This window comes from Bombus vosnesenskii, unplaced genomic scaffold (assembly GCF_011952255.1).
Source record: "Bombus vosnesenskii isolate JDL3184/JDL3185 unplaced genomic scaffold, Bvos_JDL3184-5_v1.1 scf7180000013340, whole genome shotgun sequence".
Classification (NCBI taxonomy): domain Eukaryota; kingdom Metazoa; phylum Arthropoda; class Insecta; order Hymenoptera; family Apidae; genus Bombus; species Bombus vosnesenskii.
In genome coordinates, this window is record NW_022882977.1 from 1190723 (window position 1) to 1204775 (window position 14053).

The 14053-nt window shown below is 36.1% G+C and overlaps 3 protein-coding genes and 1 long non-coding RNA gene across 7 annotated transcripts; 2 read left to right on the forward strand and 2 right to left on the reverse strand.

Annotated features, from left to right (window-relative positions):
- Positions 1-1469: 1469 nt before the first annotated feature.
- On the forward strand, positions 1470-8551 carry LOC117236111 (locomotion-related protein Hikaru genki). 2 transcript variants are annotated; one of them, XM_033498788.1, is made up of 11 exons: positions 1470-2027; positions 2098-2418; positions 3121-3203; positions 4139-4301; positions 5511-5693; positions 6274-6408; positions 6522-6665; positions 6776-6988; positions 7108-7314; positions 7393-7481; positions 7628-8551. In XM_033498788.1, the coding sequence occupies exons 2-11, from the start codon at positions 2289-2291 to the stop codon at positions 7742-7744; spliced, it is 1464 nt and encodes a 487-aa protein (XP_033354679.1). In that variant the 5' UTR covers positions 1470-2027; positions 2098-2288; the 3' UTR covers positions 7745-8551. The 2 variants fall into 2 exon arrangements, with proteins under 2 accessions (XP_033354679.1, XP_033354680.1); XM_033498789.1 differs by having other exon boundaries at positions 1471-2027; positions 5520-5693.
- Positions 8552-8615: 64 nt separating this feature from the next.
- LOC117236117 (synaptonemal complex protein 1) lies at positions 8616-11868 on the forward strand. The gene is made up of 11 exons (XM_033498803.1): positions 8616-8837; positions 9124-9326; positions 9429-9533; positions 9651-9815; positions 9881-10129; positions 10323-10468; positions 10601-10747; positions 10826-11067; positions 11154-11321; positions 11411-11566; positions 11728-11868. Exons 1-10 carry the CDS (start codon positions 8732-8734, stop codon positions 11512-11514), a joined length of 1635 nt encoding a protein of 544 aa, XP_033354694.1. The 5' UTR covers positions 8616-8731; the 3' UTR covers positions 11515-11566; positions 11728-11868.
- Positions 9335-9913, reverse strand: LOC117236119. Its single transcript, XR_004493790.1, has 2 exons — positions 9824-9913; positions 9335-9573 (listed from the first exon to the last, which is right to left on the reverse strand). It is a non-coding gene; the product is annotated as an uncharacterized LOC117236119 (long non-coding RNA).
- Positions 11639-13968, reverse strand: LOC117236113 (39S ribosomal protein L38, mitochondrial). Of its 3 annotated transcripts, none has more exons than XM_033498791.1 (7): positions 13830-13968; positions 13297-13480; positions 12972-13115; positions 12557-12887; positions 12321-12479; positions 12095-12231; positions 11639-12011 (listed from the first exon to the last, which is right to left on the reverse strand). In XM_033498791.1, the coding sequence occupies exons 2-7, from the start codon at positions 13433-13435 to the stop codon at positions 11719-11721; spliced, it is 1203 nt and encodes a 400-aa protein (XP_033354682.1). In that variant the 5' UTR covers positions 13436-13480; positions 13830-13968; the 3' UTR covers positions 11639-11718. The 3 variants fall into 3 exon arrangements, with proteins under 3 accessions (XP_033354682.1, XP_033354683.1, XP_033354684.1); XM_033498792.1 differs by having other exon boundaries at positions 13780-13936; XM_033498793.1 differs by having other exon boundaries at positions 13715-13936.
- Between the last annotated feature and the right edge of the window lie 85 nt (positions 13969-14053).

Sequence of the window (14053 nt, forward strand, 5' to 3'; positions counted from 1 at the left end):
ATTAAAATAAGTTGCTATTTTGCTATCAAGTTAATAGGAAAAACAAAATGTTTGTCTAAAAATATATAATAATTCTAACTATAAGATTAATGGTTTATTTGAAAGAGAAGAAACGAAGAAGCAGCTTTAAAATGATCGAAGATATGAAAAATTTCATACGATGAAATTCAATAGTTCTTGTGATAACTGTATTAAAATGATGTTAAAGTAAGCTCTATTGTTTTAATTAAAACTACATACACAGTCGCATCGGAAAATAAGTTAACGATCTTACATTTAAACTTTTTATATTTTTTATATTTTTTAATATGTTCTGGACTTTTATAGAAATTAAAATTTTTGTAAAAATATATTATATAATACATATAGTTTATTATTATTATAATATACATAATTCATTATATAAATTTACAGTTGATTTCCAATATTATAAATATTGTAAATGAAATTGTAATTTTAATTTTTCAGTGCTCTTCGTTTGATTCCGTTTGATTACATTAGATTACATTTGATTACGTGATTAGTGATTACGTGACTTGTTTAAACTCGGTACATCCGACAAGACAATGTTCAAGTTCCTATAATTGTTCTACATCCGGCTGGTCAGTAAAGATCTGTTCCCTTAAACAGGAGACGATTATTTCAATAATTTCTGCAAAATCTATAAATCTCAGATCCATAAATCTGGCACAATACAACTACCACGTGCTCGCGTCGGTGAGATTGCAATTCGTCTTAATCATTGACGACACTTATAATCGCATCGTAAAAAACAGCATTTGTACTCATTTTGTTCTTTGTCGAAGTACGAACCTAGCACAGTGATGGCTGAGTACGAGACCAACGTAAAGTTTTCTCATATTTGGTACCTCGATTTAGCTGACGAAAACCTGTTAAGATTCAATCCTTTCGATTTAATAATCAGTACAAATCACTATAGGTCTTTAATGTTGCACAACCTGCGCGAAGAAGCAGGAAACAAATCTATCTATCGATCAAGAAATAATGTTAAGGATCGTCTTCGGCCCTGTTGTATTTCAACCCATCTATACTTTCTCTGTCACACCAAGCCATCTATATCTGACACCACGATTAGGTTTGAGATTTTCGACTCCAAAGTGTATTATTAAAGGCATATGCTTGAAATCTTCGGCTCTTGAGTACATTTTTAAGCTTTACGTTTGAGATCTTTGTCTCCCAAGTATATTTACAAGAATCACCATCCAAGACATGACCATTCAAAATGTACTTGGTACTGAAAATGCCAAACATGACCCTTCGAAATGCACTTGAGTATCGAATATCCAGGTTGTGACAATTTAAAATGCACTTTGGTCTCGATATCTTAAACATGACCCTTGAATTTGCCCTTTGAGATCCGAAAATCCCTGTTGCGACCCCTCGACCAGCTTCGCGGATAGTCCACGGGCGACGCCACTTTACAGATCACAAAAACGTCCTAAAACCTTGACGACCGCGGAAGCAATCGTATTTCGCTATCGAAAATCCTAGACCCGACCCTTCTGATCGCCGATTAGGTGTCAAAAAAATTCAAACGTAAACCTTCAGAGCGCACTTCAGATTCGGAAATCCCAGATTCGATAATCCTCCGAAATGCGTTTGGGAGGTGGACTTGGGAAGCATAACTCTTGAAAACACATGTAGAGGCTGAGAATCCCAAGCGTAAACCGAAAAACGAAAGTGGAATGCGAAAGGAAGAGGAATATTACAAAATGTGTAAAATCGTTTAAAGATGAAACAAAAATTTTGGAAAGCTTTCCGTGTACACATGTGTTGAATATAGAAGTATGATGTAACATGTGTCAGTTACACGCCTGCGCTTTCGCAAGTAAGCTACACGGGCGATACTGCCTTCTAACGTCTCACCCCGTAATTCCGCGAGTGGTGGTACGCATCGTTTACGAGCGTAGCGATGAAGGTAGTGGTGACGTTGGTTCTATCGCTAATCATTCCTCGCGGGCCATATACGTGTTTTTTCGGTCAGTTGGTCAATCTTCGAAACGCAGGTGCGTTCGTATTTCTGTCACACGTAAACCATTTCTTCTCCCTCGATTTATTTCTTTTTTCATTTTCCAGTGACGTTGAATCTTTGCCATCCATATACGTGCGATTTACTATGCTTGTGAAACAGAATGCCAAAGAACAAAACAAACGATTTTCCGAATTACGAAAATTCCAGCTACTGTCGATGCGAAATTATCATCGAAATCAAGTTCCAGTGTAGTGACTCGAATAACATTTCGTTTTGATATGCAAAAACCAACAGTATGTCCATCGAGAAAGAAAGAACAAGGAAATTCTTTGAAAGCGCGCATGGCATGAAACTGAGTGCAGGATTTTATGTTTTGTTACTTGGGCTTGTAACAACAGTTACTTTTTGCACGGCGAAAAAAATAGGTGAGTGTATGCTGCGATAAATTCTGCGGGGGAAATACCACTTGAAAGTAATTGAAAGTGTGGAAATCACTTCGCGCATTATCTGCCTTTGACGAAATGTAAATAGATGAACTTGTCGGCAAGATAGAATCACATATTAACGTTATCTTTACGTCGCAAAACTATCAAAAATCTGTAAAACCGTAGTGCATTGTCGGTAAGATGGATGTTTTCAAATACGAGTAGATCCCATGTGTGATGGTGGAATAATAATTTCATTGCAATGACCACGAAGACTGTTCGAAAAGACAAATTAACGTGACGTAGATCCGACGAAAAATGTTATTCAACCGAATGCTTTTCTACAAACGAAATTGTCGGATCGATAAAGTTGTCTGGGTACTTTCGAAAGCGGTTACCTCTATTATTGAACGTCCAGTGAAACCACGCTGAGCATGCGTCATACAGCAAACACTACTCGTAAATACACACGATGCCCCGATGAACACGTGCTTCGTGTTTCTGATCGATAAAAATTGTTTCAAAAATCTGTTTTATCGGCTTCTTACAAATAGCAGGCAATATGCTACCACAAAAGAAAAAACCTAACCTTAAGATATCAGTAATTAAGAATGTATTATTTTCATGATTATTGTCATCTCCTATTGTTAGTCATTTTAATCCATATTTTTTGTTACATTGTTAACTATAATCCCTTTGCAGATTCCGACGGATTTCATAGAGGTTGTAAACTTGAAGGATTACATCCATTTTTAATCGTGACCTACAAGAATATTACAATATCTGTAAGTTGTTGCCTGTGTCATTAGCCTTTTGAATGTGTTTCTGATTCGTTACGAGAATAGAGGGGAGTAACATCGATATATTTCCTTCGACAATTATAGTATTTTATTCTTTACTTTGTTTAGCTTGATCTGATTAGCTATAACTCGCATTCTTCCCGAGAATAATGAAAATAAATGGTGAAACTGTAGAAAAGCTATATCCTCTCCGATTTTAATGATTTTTGGATATGTTGTAGAAATTAACATTCTGAAAAACTTTTTCCTGTACATGCAGCTGTCGATCGATCATAGTTTCCAAGGTATTCGCAAGAAACCATCGATACCATTACAGTGAATTCTGTCCATAACTGTGCGTGCGTAATGACATACACGTTTAAAGCCCTGTGCACAATTGTATATGCTAGACTGTAAGAAATATTTGTTATAAGGTAATTAAAAATGAATATCATTAATATATTGGAATTTATATTTGGTATTTGGGTTTGTGTCAATCTGACAACGCTTATGTAAAATAATAACAAATTAATTATAAAAATAATAGGAGAACGAATAATTGATATTATTTTACAAAATGAAATATTTGTTATCGTATAACACGAGCGTTGCCAGCTGCCTCACTAGATGATATTCATTTCTCATTCAAACATAATAGACATTTTTACAGTCTCGCATATTCAATTGTTCACGGGCCTTACCACAAGCTCGTCTCACCCTCGTTTGTATATATAAACAGAAGATAATTTTTTGCAAACATCTCGGGAATCATGGCCGTCAGCTTATTTAACGATAGATGCATGTACAAGAAATTGGTGTGCAAAATGTTAAACTTTACAACATATTAAAAAATTATCGAAATCAGGGAGGACATAACTTTTCTACAGTTTCATCAAATAAGTTGTTAGAATAAACACGCTCATGTGCACTATTGTCACTAGGTAGACAAGATCACTGTACCACACGGGGAACGGGTAACGGTAAGATGCAGAGAACTTGGCAAATACAAGCTCGTCGGTGATCCTCTGTTGCATTGTCGTAATGCAAGTTGGAGCGGGAAACTACCCTCTTGTACTCCAACGACAGCGATTTCAAATTATACCGGTTAGTAAATGAATATTTCTCTTATTTCTAATTTTTTGTAATCCCTTTTACCTGTATAATTCGTTACTTATTCGTAATTTCTTACAAAAATTACAAGATAAGGTAATTGATCGCAGAAACGCAATAGAAACTATTGGTTAAAATATATCGACTCGTATACGTAGGTGTGACAATCATTGGAAATATCTACGTCTGGTATGTACTATTCTATGTATCTTAATTCGACGTTGCACAGCGACGATCGTACAGGACCGATCAGCACGACACCAAACGAACATAGCATGTTTTATGGCAGCGTCCAAAGTGACAACACGTGCGATGCGACAATGTCGTATTCGTCACTCCAGTTGATTGAAATTTAATCCTTCTTCGCATGGTCCACCAACGAGGTCTAAACTACATACCTTACCAGTAGAAATCATACTTTATTGATTTTTGAAGTACAAAAAGAGCCTAGTACAAAGTAGCTAGAAAAGCTATTTGCAAAAATATATCCTTACTTTACAATGAAGCGTTTTTGTACCACTTTCTACATTTCATTTTCATATTATAAAATGTGTATAAACATATAAAAATAGTACTAAACAATATACTTGAAATGCAATACTCAAAGTTAATATACTTGGACATGTGATATACGTGGATCCACGTTGTCAAATTTTCTAGTAAACTTTATGTAGAAGTATTATATATGGATGGTGTAGTATTGCCAATTTTTAATAACAATATCCTGTTTGGTCTGGTTTTAATTAGGAAAATCTCACTATTGTATTAATGAAATGTGTATTAACATTAAAAATGTTCAAATTTTGAAAGGTTTCGTTGCCTGACTCGATCATCTTCTGACCCGTACGAAGGGGAAGCGATCCTACTTTGCTGTGGCTCTATTGTGCGATCCTCTCAAGTGGCGTATGAATTTTCCCTCTGCTACGTTGGCTTTCCCTTCATTGCACTGTCCTACGACCGACTGATTATATTCTTCAAGCTCCACCACTGTCCTATCCATTTCTATTTCGTTATGCAATTAACATACATATTTATGAACACTGTCGTATTGTCGCACTTGTGGCTATGGGACGTCCAATTAGGACACAGCCTTATAAAGTTGAGAGTCCTAGCTATTCGGAATTCTCTTGCCATTTCTGCAATTTCCTTACCGAAACGAAATCCTGTTCCATTTAATATTTCTCCTCTCGTTGATTGTTCGAGGAGAAACAGAGGATGTACCGCCAACGATCGTGTTTGGATTACCGGCCGGTTCAGCAGCAGTCGAGCCATCTGGTGCTCTCGCCGTTTATCCTGGAAGCATTCTTCACCTGGAATGCCTATTCGCTAGAAAACTTGGTAATCCAGAATGGACTTGGACCTCGACATTTCGTCAATACTTGACCGGTAAGCCTTCTGACGATCGTCGACGTTTTATTGCGAATTGCGCATTGCGATACAGAGCGTACGAATTGTCGTATACGTATGTATAAATAAATTGTCTCCTACAATTGTAAGATAATTTTCTTCAGTTGTATGTCGAGACGCTTTTAATTAAGAGATGCTTACAGTTAGATTAATTATATATACATATATGCAATGCATAACGAAGTCAACCATTGTTTGCCAAATTTAATTCAGAAAAATTAACATAATATTAAGCTTATCGGTCTATGTATGGGTTCCCAATCGATTCTTGTAATAGTTTATACGATTACATCGGTCATATTTATACGATGGTATATCGACGCTTGTCGCATACGTGTAGCAAAAAGCTAGATAAAAGTTTCGTTTTATGTTGAAATGTTTGGCTTTGCCGATCGAAAAAGAAGGCAAGATTCATAAGGGAAACGATATCGTGATTAACGTTTTAGTTCTTCCTTCGAGTACGAGGGATTGGACGAGCACGTTAAGGATCATTAGGATCGACAACTAACAATCGCATAGTACAGTTCTAGTCATTGTAACAATCTTTTCGACAATTCAGGATGGGCGATCGCTGCTCGTGAAAGAGACTGGAAGTATCGATTATCGATATATTATGCGAAAACGCAAGATTCAGGAGTTTACACGTGCTCTACACCTCGTGGATTATCCAACTCCATACGTGTCCACGTTGTCGGTAAGTTCAATTACCCTCTTCTTTGTTTTCCCTTCCCCTTTTGCAAATTTCTATTTTCCAGTACGAGCAAATGTTTGGACGCATACGAAATAAATGCATTGTCATATTTGCAGATGTTCAGTGTCCCGTTTTGAACCTACCCAAACCACCGTTAATCGGTAAGATCGAAGGTGCGCGTATGGGTCACGGAGCAACGTTCGAATGTCCAATTGGATTTAAACTAGAAGGCGCAGCTGGTATAACGTGTCAATACAACGGTAAGGGATTATATATGTGTACGTAATATTGTGGACGGAATTAAAGATGAAAGGAAGAGTTGAGGTGAGATCGTGGCGACAGAGGGTATCACTAATAAATACTTTTCCAGGTAAATGGTCAGCCGAAATTCCGCGATGCGAAACAATCGTATGTCCACCTATAGATAAATTCGATGATACAAGGTTGCAACTTCTCGAATACAACAATACGTTTGGTCGTAGAGCGGTATTTGCCTGCATGTGGGGTCATAGATTATTAGGATCGCAGAGCATAGAGTGCCAAGATGACGGTTCGTGGAGCGGAAGTACGCCTAGTTGCGAGGGTAGGCTTCGTAAATTCTTTTTTTATTATTTACTCGCGTAAAAAAGTGCAGTATATATATACTGTATATATATCGTACATCGATAACGCAGGAAACGCATAACGTGATCAATTTTGCAGAAATCATCTGCCCGACTCCGTCGATACCAAAGAGTGGCCGTATTATCGAACAAACGAATCGCCATAATTCAGGAAGAAAACACCAAACGCGTATGTACAAAGTTGGTGCACTTGTCAGGTTTGCTTGCGTGCCTGGTCATCAATTGTTAGGCGAGGCTTCTGTAATATGTACAGAGAACGGAACATGGTCTCATCCGCCACCAGTTTGTAAGTTTTCATACCATGGACATAGTATTTAATCGAACGGATTTCGTTCTGTTACTAATAACACTTCCATATCATTAGGTAAAGTGAGATGTCCTTACCCAGGCGATCCGCCCCACGGACGAATCGCACCTCTTAAATTTTGGTACAAACCAGGTGATAATATACAGGTAACAGGTTAATCTATCGTTTTTTAATTTCGTTTTCTAATTTTCTCCTACTTATTTATAAATCTATCTGTATACACACATGTATAATGAATTAAATCGAATTTTTCATCTTTCTTTGTTTATTCATTACGTTGATCGCTTAACAGGTAACTTGTTCACCGGGATACGTTACACCATTGGAACCCGTAAGGAAGCCAACTTGTCGAGAAAATGGAATATGGAGTGCTCCCCCACCACCTTGTAGGTCATATAAAGATGTTTAAAGAGAAAATGAATTCTTTAAAAATCTCATCAATGATAACCAGTGTCGTACCAATGTGTTGTAAGGCGCGAACAAACACGCAATTGCATGTCACCATATCGCCCAATTGCCAATCGCGTACCGCTCGATTAATAAATTATGCGGCAATCTAAACGATTCCATTGAAAGCATATACGATCTAGAGCACAAAATAGACCGTGTTTGATCGTAGAATAAATGATACATATCAACGAAGCTACACGATCGAATTTGTATGCATTCAAAACGATTAATTGCCTAACCAGTCGTTTTCTTGCAATCTCATATCGTGAGCGTTGACATTATATCGCTGTTCGAGATATGTATGTATAATACTTCGTGCACAACAATTTCGACAACGATACATAAACTTACCGTTAGACTCCAGCTCAACGTGGTTAGCTACGTTGTACGTGAATGCTTAAATGCAGATCCGTAATAATATCAGACATTTTTTTACTAACAAAATATTATTATAATATATTCCGGGAAACTAAGGAAACAAGAGGAACAACGATATTTAAAAACAAGAATGACAAAGAATTTAGAATAGGAAATAGAATGAGACGACAAAGATGATAAAGAAGGAAAAGAGAGAAGAGTAGAAGAATGGAGGGAAAAGGAGAGAGAGAAAGAGAGAGAATGTATGTGATAATACGTGTGCAATAAATGAATGCGATATAGATTACACGATGCCTAATTCTAACCCTTAGAAGATTATAGAATCTCACATTTTCCCCTTGTATGTGATACGTCTTTGTATGTAAAATAAAATTACGTTATTCTCTAAGATTTCGGGCTCTTATTTTTCATCTTTTGCAGTTACTCTAACTATTAAACTTTTGTCAGCCATTCCTTGGTTTTTGAACACAACCATTAAACTGTCGCGAATCGTAGCGAACCGCAACGATAATGTTTGTGATACCAACGAATCAATGGCGATCATTCTACCAACGGTCTACTGACTGAAATGTTATTTCAGAAACGAATTCCACTGACATTCCGTAAAATCAAAGATGTAAGATGGTCGACTAAAGATAAATTAGAACAATATCGCGGGATCCTTAAATTACATGGTAAGGGAATCTCGTGGTAGTCACTTGCGTCATAGTTGATTTCACAACGAAATAAAAATTTCTTATAAGAAGGTATACTACACGAGATGAGCGCGGATATCTTCGGCTGAACGTTAAATCAAATTTAATATTTTCCAATTCCATCATCGATGTTTTGCTTTTCTCTTTCCACCTTCTTCGGCGCAACATATATGCAACTCACCCACTTTTCACAATTAACCGTTTATGCTTTTACGTTATAAGACCGTTGACCGTTAATTAAAACTCTCGTTAATTAAAAATCTAGCACGCGAAAAGAAGATAAGACTGCAAGATGCTACAAAATTAAAGAAAAAGATATCATGGCAATTAAGTACGTACAAACGAGATGTAAACAATTATCGTCAAATTGTTAACGAGATAACGAAAGGAATTCCAAAAGGTCATGTACGTGGTTTATTACGAAGTCGTAAAAATTTACGATTAAAATGCCAAGGCCGAGAAATAGAAGTAAATCCTTTTTCCTCTTATTTTATTATTCGATTATTATTATTTATACGGTCCAAACGGCTCAAACATTTCACGATAGGCTTTTTCGTTGCTCCCGCATAGCACATTTGTGAATCTATTTGCGAGGAAAACCATAGGAAACGCTGTCAATTAGATAAGCTTCGTTACGAGAAGAAACAAAAGATGAAACGATGTTTCGAACTACAAGTATGTTTCGTCCAACGACCTAAATACATATTGTATGTACCTAAGAAAGAATAAACTATACTATAGTCATGGAAATATGTATATAACACGACATACATATATACGTACATGATATAGGTAGAACACGCAGAGCTGTGCAATATTTACAAGGAAGAGAAAGACGTGCCATGGACTCGAGCGCAACAAAGATTGGTGTCGCGATATCAAAAATCTGTTGCGAGACAAAATGCAGCAAAGGCGATAAATTTAACGTATGCTTACATACTTGAAATCTTAAAAAAGGTACTTACTTAGTTAACACCATGCGATTATCCTTCCATTAGCTAATTGAAAATTCGTATTTGTAGGATGCGGTATATCACGAAATTTTATTGGATAGCTTGAAACAAGATCGTATAAGTCAATGTAAAGTGATACTTCGAACAACGATAATGGGTCAACTTGCAACCGAAGAAACGAATGACATCGAATCAAAGTACAAACGTGTAGCACGAAACGTTTGGAATAACATGAAGGAAAAAGAACGTATGCTGGAGATCGTACGTGAACAAGTAGAGGACTTGTGGTCGTACGCGCAATCCCTCATACGAACCGAAGTAAGTGTTATAAAGTAAATAAGTTGCGATAAGAGTAATTTGGTAAAGAGTAAAGTCGTGCTGCTGCTGTTGATAAAAGTAAACAAAACGAAATAAAAGAAAGATATTTCAACTAATGTAATACGAGTAAGTACGTGGCTACGTATGAACTACTTTGAAGTTTAAACTTTAAACGTCGTTGCGTGTGTAACAGAGCGAGGGGATATTAACTACAGAAATTATACGCTCTGGAACCACATCGAATAATGCGTTAGAAAAGCAAATAAGCTATTTGGAAGGAATATTCGATAAAATCAAGGATTCATTGTTGGTCCATTCTTATCGAGAATTGCTTTCAAGGTAGGTACATGGTTAACAAAAGTTAACAAAGTTTAATGAGAAATTGAAAAAATGTTAGCGCGATACTAACGTAGTTTCTCATTATAAACTGTACTTTTCTTTCGAAACGTTTATTTCGCAAACCATCATCAGGTTGGAAGAACAAATGAAACAACGAACACGACTGTTGGAACAATTTGATCGGAACGTGAAGGAGCGTGATTCGTTGTTAAGTAAGAAAAATGAGGCATTGTCCACTCTGTCTAATTTCGAGCACGCCCTTGTAGCCACTATTGAGGAGTAAGTGATGTTTTGTCATGCGAGAGTTTTCTTAGTATGCGCACTGCTACTGGTGTATGCAGATGAATTTTCTTGTAGGTATAACGCGGACAAAAATATCTTGCTGGAACAGATCGCGATGCAAAAGAAGCGTGAACTTGAACGAAAAAATTCAAAAAAGGAACGCGGTGAATTACTGATGGACATAAGAGCGGCTTTGCAGAATATGGTAGCGATGTTGATTTGTGTTAAAAGAGGTAATAAAATAGTAGCGAGAAAGCCAACGGAAGAATTTGATAAACGATTCGACATACCAATGATGGAAAAAATGGAGACAGAAGGTGATGAAAAAAAGACCGATAAAAGTTGCGAGTAAATTTTTCTGGACGCCTACATATTCTTCTTATCGTCCCGTATCTTTTTCTAGGTTTAGCATTATTGTCCACTGTTAGTAGAAAAGTAGGGGCACTATTCGGAATGAGCAATTTCGAACTGGACAAAGACAGAGAAGAGAGAGCGAAAGACTTGTATCAAACTTACGTCTCCAATTATCGTTCAAAGATCAAGTTCAAAGATGCGGAAGTGGAACCAACGGGTGATAATAATAGCAATCTACAGGATACAATAAATACTTGAACTATCCCATTCGATTCCATAATATAATATGTTCATAATATTTCTTAGGTCTCATCGTCGAGCATCAAGCAATTGATTCATCGGTGCCAACGCGGGCAGAGATTAAATTAAGGAGTAAACAAGCTGTGGAAGCTTATTTAAGACTGGAGTGATGCCATTCTTCTCATTCCATTTCGAGATAAAAGTTACAACATCTGTCTATGTGTATGTTCGAATAGAACACATGGAGTTTCGATGTTCTCTTTACATTTGTTTACATTTCTTTTGTATATGATATTCTTCCTTTATTTATTTATACACAAATTCTTTATCTTACAACTGATTTTAGCTATCAAATCTCTTCTTTATAAAATATTTTATTTCAGATGATTAACTCGGTCCCATCCCAAGCGTTCCTTTTTTATTTGTACTCTCAACCAAGAGGGTATTCTTTTATCAATATAGCACGCGTTTGGATACTTGTGAGGTGCCTTTGGCTCTTTGAAAGGATCAACCGTTTTTAGTTTTCTTAACAAAAATTCTTTCATTATTTCTTTGGGATCCCTGTACCTGTCTAAATAAAGATTAAATGGTTGTCTCAATGGAAACCACGTTTGCGGTTTAATGTATGGTTTTGGAAAGTCATACTGAAATATCGGCTCTTTTGCATCTATAAGTAAAAATTTGTAAGTACGTATATATAGACATATAATACATTAGTGCGTTAGAAATACTGAATCCGATTACACGCACCTAGTACAGAATGATAAAACTCTCTCACTGTGGGATCCCAATCACTTTGAAAAAATGCTAGACCAGCTGGAGTAAGATATTCTTGATATTTTCGATAAAACTCCAATGTATTCCAATTACGTTCTTTTAACTGTAAGCTTAAACGTAAATACGCGATCTAAATGAAACGTAACGATATGATATTATCGCACACTATACGATCTACTTTTAACACTTTCTTACTTACCAAGGTTGAAGTCTGTTGTATTCTGCATAATCTAGGCGTTGACTTTGTTTGTACAGGATAAATATGTAACGATAATATCCTACTCCCCTAACTGGGATTGGTCTCAAATAATCCATTATTTGCTCACCCTCTTCTACTCTGTTTCCTGGAATATTTCCTCTAAATAGGAAGAAGAATGAGTGTAAGTTAATTCTATGGACCGAACTGCTTAGGTAACAAACACCTTGTCAACTTACAAAAACCAATGACAATATTCGTTGTTTGAGTTCTCCAAATTACCATCTGGTGTACACATCACCAATGTCCATAAAGTATCCTTTTGGGCTTTGTATTCAACATTTGGTAACGTATGTGCCTCTGCAGGTTTTATTACATTTCCTGTATAAACTTTGACTAGAGTATCATTATCGTCTATGTTGTAATTGATGTCAAGCTGTACAACAGGAAAGAAAAAAGCATTTCCAAATAAATCTTGGAAAATGTTATAATGATCTGCGATTTTTTGAATATCATATGGACTAGTTGTTTCTAACCAAGTATTTCTTGCTTCTTCTAAATTTAATGGCACTGTAAAACACATATAGGATACCATAGTATAATGAATACCACATGTACACATGTGACTGTCTCAATCAGAAATTTAGCACTTACACTGTCCACTCCTTATTTCTTTCTCAAAGTCCATGTTAGCTCGTTTGATTTTTCGTTCAGCCATCCAAGCCTGCTTTTTTTGCAATGAGGGTTTTGAAGCAAGAAAACCTATGTTTAATTTAGTTGGACTTGGTCCTTTCAGCACTATAAAAAAGAAAGAAGGTATCAAAGGTAATTATATCAAAAGAGGTTCACCTCACTGGCTTGAATGTTTTTCAAATATGTTGTCATGTGGCTCATAATTCTGAGCAAATTCACTTATACATATAACGACTGTGATGCTCAGCTTTAGTTTCCTAGATATCCATAAAAATGTTCCACTTACATTGGAGCCGTTGCTGCAAAGTGAGAGCGATAGTTGGTGGTTTTCCTCGAAGATGATGTCCATGTCGAACTTGTTCGACACGAATTTTTAAGCGTGAAGGTATATCTTTGATAAAACTTCGTAAAACAGGATTCGCCATAACTTGTAGGATTTTAAATGCACAATATACACATCGATTATTTTCCTATAACGAAACAAGATTGAACAAATTTCAAATCATTGGAAATAAATTGTTTCGATAAGGTTAAAATTTGAAAACGTTTGTTAGAAATGTCATTAAAATAGAACATGATTTTCTGACTGATTTATTAATATGCCGCGTTTTTATACTCGTATAAATTTGAAAAATGTCAAGTATTTGAGATAAAATGACGAAAAACTGACAATAAGTAGAATAATTTCAAATGTTAATACGAACAGTTCATCGGAGTTTCACTGGTTATTCGAGAATGTAAAAATTAAATGGATTGAAACGTTACGTACGATATATGTGTAAGATACTTATTCATATAAATAAATAAATTTGGTTTTACCGATTGATCGCAACAAATGAGCCAACAATACCATCGGGAGGTTAAGATCGGAACTCGTGCGTATTGTGTATGTATTATTTATACTTGTATAAGTGATATCAGATGATATCTATGATTTTAACGGGAACTTACAATGCGGAAAATCCAAAGGGTATGTGCTGCCCTCGTACGGCACTAACAAGCATTAATGTACCCATGACCGTGCGTCGACGTTCGAACGAGAA

Bases quoted from the DNA above. Each gene is read 5' to 3' on its own strand.
- LOC117236111 (XM_033498788.1), top strand. From the start codon at position 2,289: ATGTCCATCGAGAAAGAAAGAACAAGGAAATTCTTTGAAAGCGCGCAT. The intron at 3,204-4,138 runs GTAAGTTGTTGC...TATTGTCACTAG, and splicing joins ACAAGAATATTACAATATCT to GTAGACAAGATCACTGTACC. The intron at 7,482-7,627 runs GTAACAGGTTAA...ATCGCTTAACAG, and splicing joins AACCAGGTGATAATATACAG to GTAACTTGTTCACCGGGATA.
- LOC117236117 (XM_033498803.1), top strand. From the start codon at position 8,732: ATGTTATTTCAGAAACGAATTCCACTGACATTCCGTAAAATCAAAGAT. The intron at 10,130-10,322 runs GTAAGTGTTATA...CGTGTGTAACAG, and splicing joins AATCCCTCATACGAACCGAA to AGCGAGGGGATATTAACTAC. The intron at 10,469-10,600 runs GTAGGTACATGG...AACCATCATCAG, and splicing joins TATCGAGAATTGCTTTCAAG to GTTGGAAGAACAAATGAAAC.
- LOC117236113 (XM_033498791.1), bottom strand. From the start codon at position 13,435: ATGGCGAATCCTGTTTTACGAAGTTTTATCAAAGATATACCTTCACGC. The intron at 12,480-12,556 runs GTAAGTTGACAA...CTTCCTATTTAG, and splicing joins GAATATTGTCATTGGTTTTT to AGGAAATATTCCAGGAAACA. The intron at 12,012-12,094 runs GTGCGTGTAATC...TTTTACTTATAG, and splicing joins GTTTTATCATTCTGTACTAG to ATGCAAAAGAGCCGATATTT.